The sequence below is a fragment of the Erythrolamprus reginae genome, chromosome 1 (genome assembly GCF_031021105.1).
Source record: "Erythrolamprus reginae isolate rEryReg1 chromosome 1, rEryReg1.hap1, whole genome shotgun sequence".
NCBI lineage: Eukaryota > Metazoa > Chordata > Lepidosauria > Squamata > Dipsadidae > Erythrolamprus > Erythrolamprus reginae.
In genome coordinates, this window is record NC_091950.1 from 254,028,045 (window position 1) to 254,039,948 (window position 11,904).

The 11,904-nt window shown below is 38.0% G+C and overlaps 1 protein-coding gene across 4 annotated transcripts in view; it reads left to right on the forward strand.

The window, feature by feature from the left end:
* Window positions 1–11,688, forward strand: part of CYRIA (CYFIP related Rac1 interactor A) — an 84,311-nt gene extending 72,623 nt beyond the window's left edge. For 3 of the 4 annotated variants that reach the window (XM_070738591.1, XM_070738602.1, XM_070738617.1), the window contains 7 exons: window positions 378–514; window positions 610–687; window positions 2,150–2,266; window positions 2,369–2,448; window positions 8,056–8,182; window positions 10,045–10,115; window positions 11,354–11,688. In XM_070738591.1, coding sequence (XP_070594692.1) covers window positions 378–514; window positions 610–687; window positions 2,150–2,266; window positions 2,369–2,448; window positions 8,056–8,182; window positions 10,045–10,115; window positions 11,354–11,417 — 674 coding nt within the window. In that variant the 3' untranslated portion in view covers window positions 11,418–11,688. The remainder of the gene's footprint in view (window positions 1–377; window positions 515–609; window positions 688–2,149; window positions 2,267–2,368; window positions 2,449–8,055; window positions 8,183–10,044; window positions 10,116–11,353) is intronic. The other variant, XM_070738609.1, reaches the window with a different exon arrangement.
* Window positions 11,689–11,904: the final 216 nt, after the last annotated feature.

Sequence of the window (11,904 nt, forward strand, 5' to 3'; positions counted from 1 at the left end):
TTCCTAGCTTTCCCTTCCCCTGCCTCAGTCCCTGATACTGGTAGAGCTCACAACAAGCTTCCAGATTTGATCTAAGAGTTGTGTTGAAATGCACTGTGCTACTCCATATTCCTTACTGAACAATAAATGGTGAATAGTGAAAGGTAAAGATTGAAGCTTATCCTTTCCTCTAGCAGTTTTATTATCACTTGTTTCTATAAATTGCAAATTATGTCACATTTAAAATAACTTTGCTGTTTTCTTCTGAGTAGTCTTCAATTATGTAACTGAACATTTTTAGAATGTTTAAGTGATCATTTCTCTAAAGCAGCAGGAAGATTCCCTTTTTTAAAAAAAAAATGAAGCAAAATTGAATATTGTGGTTTTTTATTTTCCAGAAAAAGCATTGCAGAGTTTATTAGAATGCTTGACTTGTCCACCCTACACGCCAACTCAGCACTTAGAGCGAGAGCAAGCCCTAGCAAAACAGTTTGCAGAGATCTTGCATTTTACTCTCCGCTTTGATGAACTTAAGGTCAGTAAGTGGATAGCAATGTTCAGCCAATGCAGAACGTTTTAATTGTCGGTTCTTCAATAACACGGAAATTGATCTTCCTTTTGTTGTTTCAGATGAGAAACCCAGCAATTCAAAATGACTTTAGCTATTATAGAAGGACATTAAGTCGCAACAGAATAAACAACATGCATGTGAGTAAAATGTTTCTTTCCAGATTTGGGGTTTTTATTCATGAGACATTAGGAACAAAAATGGGAAACTACTTCATACTAAGTTAGAGAATTAACCTGGCCTATTTCTGAGTATTACCTAAACCAGGGGTGTCAAACTCAAGGTATGGGGTGCTTAGATTTGGCCCTTGGGGCTGTCCTGGAAAAACGAAAGACCAGCCTATGGTGCCTCTGCTGGTGAAAATTGAGCTCAGGAGGGCTGAGTGCGGCACTCCCAAGCTCCATTTTTGCTGGTGGGGGGTTGGAGGAGGCTGTCGCAGCCAAAATCAGAGCTCGTGAGTATGTATACTCAAAGCAGCAGGCCAATAACTTCAGCCTGATGATGGCGAATATGATTTCGCCAAAACATCGCAAAGACACTCAAAATGCCCTACGTGGCATAGGACCAGATTGTCTCTGAGACCGCCTTCTGCTGCACGAATCCCAGCGACCAGTGAGGTCCCACAGAGTTGGTCTCCTTAGGGTCCTGTCAACCAAACAATGTCGGCTGATGGGACCCAGGGTAAGAGCCTTCTCTGGAATCCGCTCCCTCTGGAGATTCGCACTGCCCCCACCCTCCTCACCTTCCGGAAGAGTTTAAAAACGTCAGTTCATCTTATACTCGGAATACAGCCATTTTTCCTGTCCTGAAGCCCCGCCCCCACATCCCATTTTTGGACACAGGGTCTGGAAAGCATGCAGAGAGCTCCAGGGTACTGGGGGATGGCAAAAATAGCCCTGTTTTGTGAAAAATGACTAATTTTTGCCTGTTTTTTCACAAAAATTGGGTGGGCAAAGGGTCTGGGGAACCTGCAGAGAGTTTCTGGGAACTGGGGGAAGGAAAAAATTCCCCCAGCACCCAGGAGTTCTCTGCAGGCTTCCCAGATTCTTTGCCCACCCCATTTTTGCAAACGAAAGGGTGAAAAATGCCCTGGTTTTTGCAAAAATAGGGCTGTTTTTGGCTTCTAATTACCCCATCTAGCATGACTAAAGGAGGGAATTCTGGGACCTGATGTCCTCTAATTTTAAAGTTGTCAAGTTTGAAGACCCCTGGGTTAGGGATTATGGGTGCAAGGGTCTTCAGACTTGGCAAGTTTAAGACTTGTAGTCTTCAACTCCCATTCCTGAGCTAGCATGGCTGGAGTTGAATTCTGGGAGTTGAAGTCCAGATGTCTTTTCTTTAAACACAAGTTGCCTAGTGCTATACAATGCTTTTGAAAATCCACTTCAAAAGCTGTTTCCATAAAGGAGGAATAGTGTTTAAAAAAACAAAATCCCAGCTCTTCTTAGGACACAAAAATTGCATATTTTTGCAATCTTGGTTACAAGGCTTGGAACAGTTAATTATTGGAATATGTGCCGGAACTTCTCATAAATTTGGGGGGGGGGGGAGCACTTTTCTAAAATAAAGCAAATAACACTAATCTTCTCATGTTGTAAACAGCTTGACATTGAGAGTGAAGTGAACAATGAGATGGCTAACAGAATGTCACTGTTCTACGCAGAAGCTACACCGGTTCTGAAAACGCTGAGTAACGCTACTACCCATTTTGTCGTAGAAGTGAGTGAAAGTTTTAATTTCTTTCAGAAAGCTCAATATCAAATCAGAAGTCTAGACTGACCCTAACTGACCTCTTTTGTTGGCTTGTTTTAACTTTTGTAGAATAAAACGTTGCCAATTGAGAATACAACTGATTGTCTAAGCACCATGGCCAGCGTATGTAAAGTCATGCTGGAAACACCGTAAGTTATGAGCAATGGACATATGAATCTATGTTGCTATAATAAGGAAATGATTTTTAAAAAAATCAAGTCATTTTTTTGCCGATTCTGGCTTAGCAATGAATGAGCAGCTTGCTGGTGGGAAGTACTCCAGTAGCTTCAGCAGCAGCAGCAGCAATTAAACAAGGCACTTGATGAAAGCTGCACCACAATCCAGATCTGAAAGGGAAAGGCAATTGGAAGCAAATGGAACACCTTTTGACATTACCTTAAATCAGATGCAGGTAGTCCTTGACTTATCACAATAATGGAGCTTGTTTATTATGGTTGTACGTCACGAGGGTACGGAAAGCAGGTCGTCATGTGACAAACCCAAAGGTGATTTTTTTCCCCCCAAGAGGCAACTGAACTTCTTTGTTTTCCTTTGAAAATGTTTCGCTTCTCATCCAAGACGCTTCTTCAGCTCTAACTGGATGCTGGGGAATGGAGTGGTGGTCACCCTGACAACACCCATAAACCACCAGGTAGCTTCAACAGCTGTCTAAAAAGAATGCAAATGACCAGCTTTCTGCAAGGGGCATAAACCCTTCCAAGAAAAACCAGAAAGTCTACTTGCCTCTTTTTTAAAAAAAGCATCTTTAGGACAACCATGACCTGGGTGACTTAGAATCTCCATAAATGTGTGACAAACCCTACTTTATGACGTTTTTCGTGGCAGTCACTAAGAGAATCACCATGGTTGCTAAGTGAATCTACAGTCATTAAGTAAAATTGTTTGCTATGGGGCATTTCATTGTAAACCGGAAGTAAAATAAGCAAAAATGTCCTAAATTGCAGTCCTACATGATCAGGGGATACTGGAAATGGTCTTAAATGTGAGCTGGTTGCAGAGTGCCCAAAATCTGGGCACAAAACCATGGGATCTTTGGAACTGGGTGATAAGTACGTACTTTCAGTTGGCCTCTAAACAACCAGTTGTAAGTCAAGGACTACTTATAAAAACTTTTATTGAGTCTGTACTGTGCTTGGGGAAATGCATATGCTTGTTACTGAGTTGCCAGCAGGTGCTGTATCTTTGCATCTATCATCTTACGTCTGTTCAGTTTATCATCCGTCATCTTTTCTCTGTCAAATATGAATCACTCCACAGCCCTAACATTCATGAGCTATAGGTGATGTATTTTGCAGTCTGAACAACAGTGAAATAGAACCAAGGCAAGTTCAAGTTCAACTTGAATTCAACTTCAAGTTGAACTTGAATTCAAGTTCAAGCAGACTATATCTAGAGGTGAGAAACCTTTGAGATGTTGGGGCTGATTTGGTCATTTTTGCAGTGCTAAAGGTCACGGTAGTTTGGGCAGCTGAGCAAAGTGTGTACGAGTGAATCCAATGATTTTCTGGAGGGCTTGCATGACTATTTTCTACCTGAAAAGGAAAGGACCTGATGATTTTCAGCAGTTGTGATATAGGAAGCTCTGGTGGCTTTAGAAAAGGAGTTGGAGGACGCATTCCGCCCTGATGCCACAGGTTGCCTACTCCATCACAGTAGGAGCTGTCCATGGTTTTTTGTCTGACAAAAAATTAAGAATTAAGGAGGAGCCTTTGAAGTAAAAATGTAGGCTAATATGCTGATCATTCATTGCTGACCCAGCACTTCTGTGAATTCTGGCTTGCTGTGTCACTTTGATGCAGCTTAATTCATAAGACTACCTCTTGCAAACATGGCCAGTGTTTCAAATCCTCAATGGAGAACTAAACAGAAAATATATGATTTCATTGGCCGTATTTAGAGATAATCTATATATGTCAGATATGTTTGGCAATAACTTGAACATTTCTAATGTCTAGTTCTAGTTTGATCTCTTCTGAAGTTAAAGTAAAAGTTATGCCAAGGTCTCTTTTGTTCTTCTCTGGGGAATTCCTAGTCCGTTGAACCTATCACCACTGATCTACATACTTTTTACTTTAAGTTGGTGAAATCAACCCTCCTGCAAACTGAGTTAAATTTTCTGATGATTTCATGAACACAACAGTGTAGTTTTCTTGGCTGTCTTCTAGAAGTGGCTTACTTTTGCCTTCCTCTGAGGTGGCTCTGGCAGTCTCCCTAGTAGTAAGTAGGCCTGCCCCTGTTAGTTTCTGGGCCCCAACAAAGTCCCAGGTACTGTCTCCTGCCGAGGCTACCATAACATTAGGAAAGTCCTGTTGAATACAGATTAAAGGGTTGTGGAAACTTGCATTCTGTTCACACGGGTATATATGGGTAGTCCACTAAGTGGAATGTTTTCTTTCTTCCGTTTGCTTCCAATCAAATGATTTCTAAAGTCATATTGCTACTGGTTGCTGGTTGTAATAGACATGTTTTTATTTTGTGTTTTTATAAGTCACTTTTTTGAATGTACTCTTTCCTTAAAGGAACAGCTAAAAGCATTTTAAAAATACTTTTGAATATTGAATGCTGTGCTATAAATTAATCCTTAAATGAATTATACTGGCTTGTTATCTTTATTTTTTTTCAAGCTTCAATATTTAGTTGGGGAGAGTGGAAAATGTTGTGGCAGGATGAAAAGGTTAAAGATCTTGAAAAACAGGTCACTTTCCACATGACTTATCCTTTTAGCCGATTGTGTATTTTTACAGGCTTTGATGTTTGAAGGTTGGTCATTCTATCAGGAAAACTCAGTGAACCTTGCTCCCATCATCCATGCTGAAATGACTATGTATAGAAAATGCCAACAGTTACTTTTCTTCATCATCTAGCAACCTGCCTATTCATCCTTTCTTTGCACCTTCTTTTAAGGCTGTTCTGTTCGGGTCGTATGTGACCCGAAAGCCATGTTTGAATCCCTGTAAAAAATTTTCCCTGCATATCTGAAACTTGAAATTTCATGACTTTTCATCATTTCAGGGGTTCTCTCTATGAGAATTTTTTTTGGGGGGTGGGGGGCTTAGTTTTTGCTGGGCAAAAAAAGTCACACTGGTCACCCTGACCCGGACCGAAAACTCTTCATTTGCAGTGCTTATGTTTGGTCTTTTTGAAAGCTTTTTTCACTTGGAAAGTAGTCTGAACATTTCTGCACACAATGATATGAAAATTGAAATGAAAAAATAAATCTTATTGGTTTATTTTGCTGATATAAGACATGCCCCCCGTTTTTGTGAATTCTTTTTCAATTTATGGATAGTTTTGCTTGCAAAATGCATTCTATTTTACTGAAGTTGGTGTGGGATTGGTAGCTTGAACATTTCTGAATATAAGAAAAATATAAAAGAACTGAAAAAAAAAAGATTCTTACTGGTTTTTTAACATCAGAAATAACACACACACCCCCTCGGCTGCTTGCAACCATTTTCACTTTATATTTACGCAGGCTTCAAATCCAAAATATTTTTAATATCTTATGCATTCATTTACTCATTTTAACATGGCTGATCATCATAAAAATATTTGTGGGGGTGGGGGGAAAAAGTTTTTCTGGGCAAAAAAAAAATCACGTTGACTGTTTCGGGTCATATAGACCTGGACCAAAATGATTTTTTTTAGGTACTTGAATTTGGTCTTTTTGAAACCTTTTTCCACTGGAAAACTAGTTTGAACATTTATGAACATAATGATATGAAAATTGAACTGAAAAAATTGAGGCTTATATTTTTATTTTGATCAAAAAGCCCCTCCCCCATGCTTTCTGATATTGTTTTTCAATTTAAAATTTTTTAGGCTACAAATCTCTAAGGAATATTCCCCCAAAAGTTTTGATATACTAAATTGAACAATCCTAAACATAAGCATGAGGGCCCATTTATGAGCAAAATAAACCAATAAGGATCATTTTTTTCAGTTCAATTTTCATATCATTATGTTCAGAAAGGTTCAAGCTACCAATCCCACACCAACTTTAGTAAAATAGAATGCATTTTGCAGGCAAAATTATCAATAAACCCAAAAGTTTTGATATACTAAATTGAACAATCCTAAACATAAGAAAAATAGAAATGAACTGAAAAAAAATGATTCTTATTGGTTTATTTTTGAATATAAGACCATATTGTTTTATACTCGAGTATAAACCTACTCGAGTATAAGCCTATTTGAGTATAAGCATGGGGGCCCATTTATGAGCAAAATAAACCAATAAGGATCATTTTTTTCAGTTCAATTTTCATATCATTATGTTCAGAAAGGTTCAAGCTACCAATCCCACACCATCTTTAGTAAAATAGAATGCATTTTGCAGGCAAAATTATCAATAAACCTAAAACAAATTCACAAAAATGGGGGGGGGTAGGCACATTTATGTGCAAAATAAACCAATAAGGATTAATTTTTTCAGTTCAATTTTCATTCCATTGTGTGCAGAAATGTTCAAACTTGTTTCCAGGTGAAAAAAGCTTTCAAAAAGACCAAATATAAGTACCTAAAATGATCAATTTGCAGTCCGGGTCAAATAGACCCGGGAACATAAGATTAGGGAGTTTTTTCGAACAGAACAGCAGGGTTAAAATAGATTTAGTAATAGAATAGCATTTAAAGCCAAAATATTTTTAAATGGAATAGTGTTAAAATATTTTTTCTCACACACTTTATTTCTATCGATCCACTAATTTTAAAATTGTCCATGCATCACTTTCTCAAAGTCATTATAAAATAACAATTTTGCAAGATTAAAATTACACATTGTGACATATCCCATTCATTTTTCCTCAATTATGAATTTCCTATGCCAGGTTTTAATTTAATCTCCTCAGAAAGTTTTGAATACCTAAGATAACTTTAAAATATTTTTTTTTAATGTTAGAAGATACAAGTAAACCATCCTGGAGGCCAGTAGCATACCTTTTAGTCTTGCATCGTATGCCAAGAAAGAATAATTTCCCCCCAAAGATGTTGCAACAAATGGCCCATTTGCTATCTCTTCCCCACCCCTACCTCACTTCAAACAACAATTCCAGTTCATTAGGTTCCTCTGTATCCTCCCACCAGCTGAAGGTATCAGTTTTCTGTGAAGGTGTTACTTTCCCACTGCTAGAATAGCTTCCTGACTTATCAAAGCATATTAATGTTATATTATAATAATTCTGCAACACCAAAGTGACAAGAGACTAATCCTCCTCCACAGCTCTCAATTTTATATGTATCATTTCAGGAAGCAGAACAATGCTTTAAAAGACAATATTGTGTGAAGTAACTTTAGTCAAATCAAGGGCACTGACATTGGTGTTTGTGCCTATGTGTGCATCTGTAGGGTATAGACACACTTGTATTTTTATTTGTGCCTTACATTCATTTTATGACTGAACCAAACACTCCCCCTTCCCTTTAGCAGTAGAATCAGGATCAACAATGTGAAATAAATGTTCATTGGAAAGGAAGCAAACCTTTGTGTTCGCTCTGAGTTCTGTCTTCTTTGCCCTTCTACCTCATGCTTTTTTAAAACACAAGGCCTTCTATTTTGCCAGTAACTACTGTTGCTAATCATTGTCCTCTATGTTATTCTCCCTTGAATAGTTCTTTTATACATGGCATTGAAGACAAAGTGTTTTTAATTTGGAAGATGGAAATGTATTGAAATAATATTTATTTTAAAAATACTAATACCATTTGTTTTTTTTAAAAAATATCTTATGTTTCAGAGAATATAGAAGTCGATTCACCAGCGAAGAAACACTCATGTTCTGCATGAGAGTAATGGTTGGGGTAATTATTCTCTACGACCACGTTCATCCAGTGGGCGCTTTCTCAAAGACATCAAAAATAGATGTAAGAATAACGATCGTCAAGGTTTTCTTATTCCTAGCAAAAATTCACAAGTCTTGTGGAAAAAGACATTTATGTTGAGTTCAGCGGTGGTTTAAAACATGCAATAGAGAAAGAAACTTTACACTAGGTATTTGCTCTTAAAATCTCTACACTGACATACACTGGCATATAGGATTGCAAAAATTTCAAAGCAGTTTACAGTGCTGAATAAAATGCAATGAAACTTTGCATTAACACGCAACACATGGGAAAATTGGGACATCTTCCCCAGGCTTATATAGTTTTATATATGGTATGCTTGTGTTGTATGTTTTTTTAAATAATGGGTTTTAGATATTTTCTTTTAAATATTAGATTTGTTCATTGTACACTGTTTTATTATTGTTGTAAGCCGCCCTGAGTCTGCGGAGAGGGGCGGCATATGAATCTAATAAATAATAATAATAATAATAATTATTATTATTATTATTATTATTATTATTATTATTATTATTATTATTATTATTATTAAAGGAGTAGAAAATTGGAAACTCCCTACTATTCCATATCATGGGAAAATAATTTTCAGTGATTCCCTGAAGACAACCTGCACCTTCTCCAAATGTTAACATTTTAGACAATTAATTACTGAGTATAAAACATTGTGCCATAATAAAATTACAATAAAAACAAATAATAAAATTTAAAGCAGCTGTAAAATCCAACCAAGCAAAGCTATGTACCAGAAACATGTTTAAATGCTTTGGGTTAAAAAGTTTATCAAAGTATCGCAGGGCCCCTCAGTGGCAATCTCTGTTCACAGATTTATAATTTAAAATGATGCATCTCAGAGAGAAATGGGGATAAAGAGAGAAATGAGCTGCCTCAGTTAAATGTTTTATGCTGCTGATAAAGTGGATTGGAGATGGAGTTGATACCTTCAGATAATATAGTTCCACTGCTTTTCCTTGTAGAACATTTGGCCTCTGTATGCTGTTGGGAGTGGAAGGCAAATTCTTTGTTCTTTCAATAACTTCAGCAACTAATAAAGATAATAGTTTGTCACTTGCTACTGCAATGGCGATTGCTGCTTTTTTTCTCCTCATGGCGGAAGAGTCCCCCAGGCCAGCCGATAAGAGGAGCCATTCACTATTGGAGCCCAAGGCTATTCTATGAATTTTAGGTTCAGAATTTACTGTAAGCATTTTTGAAAAGGGGAGACATGGGGACAAGGGAGAAAATGAGGAGCATGTTCCAGTGTGACATTTTCGTTTGTCACACTTTTCTTTCTATATTGCTCTATATTTCAAATGTGTATGCATGCCTCTGTCCCCACCATTCTAACTCCTCAAAGCACAATTGAGAGATAAAGTGCTGGGTAAATTCCCTATTGCAGAAGTTGAAGATGAGAGGTCTGGAAGATAGTGGTGGCAGTGTTTCCTAGATAAAAATATGGTCGGAATCATTTGTGCCGTTTCAGCTCTGCCTAATAGCTCTAAACAGCATTCAAAACTATGTGAAGACGTTGAGATATGGATTCAGCGAGATCATGTCATTGTGTTTATAAAAAATTGTTATCATCTTGTTGGAAAATGACTGAGATGCTTGTCATAATTGAAGCATAATTTGCTGAGAGGAATCCTATTTTACAAAGACTTGATTTTAAGGCAGCAAGGCTCTCTGGGTATGATGGGCAGAGAAAATTATTTCCTGTCTGTTTTCTGTCCCAGGAGTCTGGCAGAGCAGGTAGGAAGTGTGTGTGGGGGGACCTCAAGGGAAATACACCATTCTGACAGAATTCATTGTTTTCATTCCTTACCTTTGGGTATTTTGCATGCACCCACATTCAGGCTTTTTTTCTTGCACATTTCTTTTTTTCACAGATGAAGGGTTGCATAAAGGTTTTAAGAGAACAGCCACCAGACACTGTTGAAGGGCTTTTGAATGCTCTCAGGTACCTCCTGGACCAACAATATTTTATATTTATGGGCATAATGCATGATTTTCCCTTTCCGCGCAATGTACTAATCGCAAAAGTAGCCCACAAAGGAATGAGGTCAGCCATCAGATTATTTTCTTCACTTGAGGAAGCTGCTGGAAAAGGGAGGGGTAAGGGGAGGAGGGGGAGGATATAATAGAGAGGACTCAGTGGGGCCACTTTTGTTCTCCATCTTGAATTTGACTCTTACTTTCATGCATAGAAAGAATTGCTAGGGTCAAAATTGTCAGGAGTTGCCCATGTAGCTGTGGCCTTGCTTCAGCCAGGTTGCACATTCTTCCACAGTGAAAGGTGTAAATTGGCTGATGCTGAAACCTATTATAGATGCATTCAGTTCTCCACTCCTGCAAAGGACAGGCATGAGCTACATACTGTCTCAGAACAGCTACTTATTATGCAGGATCTCCAGGTTTTGAAATATCAGCTATGGAAGTATACGGTTGACTAGTTAAGTAGATTTCAGGTTGCAAGAAAATGGGTCTCCTGAGAGAAACATGGAAGGACAAGGCTGGAGAAAAATAGGAAAAGTCAATGAGCTTGGAGTAGTGCAATATCTGCATTAGAGAAGCAATACCACAAGCTCATTTGTAATACAAGTTTATAATACAAGTAGAAAAAGTTACTATAAATGTGTATTACAAATGAGCTTTCAACGCATGAATTTCTTAAGGTTACTCATTACATGCTCATCTTGCATATGAGATAGTTGTGAGTATAATGATGGAACAGTGACGTGTGCTCACCCCCGTGACTTTGAGTGCTAAGCGGAGTCCAGCGCAATTCTGCTACTGCACCTGGGCAGGTAGCGAAATCGTGCACGGACACTCAAGTGTGCCCAGGTGCAGTAGCAGAATTGCGCTGGACTCTGCTAGCACTCATAGCCACAGGGGCGAGCACCTGTCCCCGTTCCACCTTAGCAGCCCACCTGTGTGGCTGATGCTGTTGTTTTTTATGTAAGTTTATAATTGTTATTTCTGTATTGATCAATTTTAATCCTATGCTTTTCAGTGTGTTTGGTATCAGTTATTAATTCTTTTCAAAATGGCTTTGGAGGAAAATGTTACAGAATTAAGGCCGAAAGCCCTACAGATTAAATCTGGGAGTCAGCTCTATTGCTGTGAAAGGATGTGTAAAATTGATTTTCCCCATGGAAGTAATACCAGCCTTTTGACTTTTGTCTTTGTCACTTTTAGGTTCACCACAAAACACCTGAATGATGAATCCACTTCGAAGCAAGTTCGAGCGATGCTTCAGTAATGCCCCCTCCCCCCTTTGAGAAATGGACTTTTAAATTATTTAGAGAAGGTGTTTGTTTACATAATTTAATAGTTTGTGGTGGTGTTAGTAAAGATGCATAATTTACATGATATAACAATTGATTTCTTCCTGTTGCTGCAGTGTGTGTGTGGATCTGTATCAATAACATGACTGACTTTGTAATGCACGACATCCGTTTATGTGCTTGTATTACCATTCAAAAAGTTTAAGAGGTATCTTTTTATTTGAATATATAAATAATGGAAGTGTCTATGTGCCTTTGTTTTTTGTTATGTTAAGAGGGTTGTGTTTTGGGGAGAGGTGTTTTTGTGTGTGTGTGGCTGCATACAGAATAACTCTTTAGGATAATCTCTATAAACAGTCATAACTCTTGACTGTGTGCCTGTGAAGATCTTGGTGCAAACAACCCTCCACCTTTCGGGTCTCCACGTTCATTTAACTTTTGCAACACCGAGTGCATGTGTTG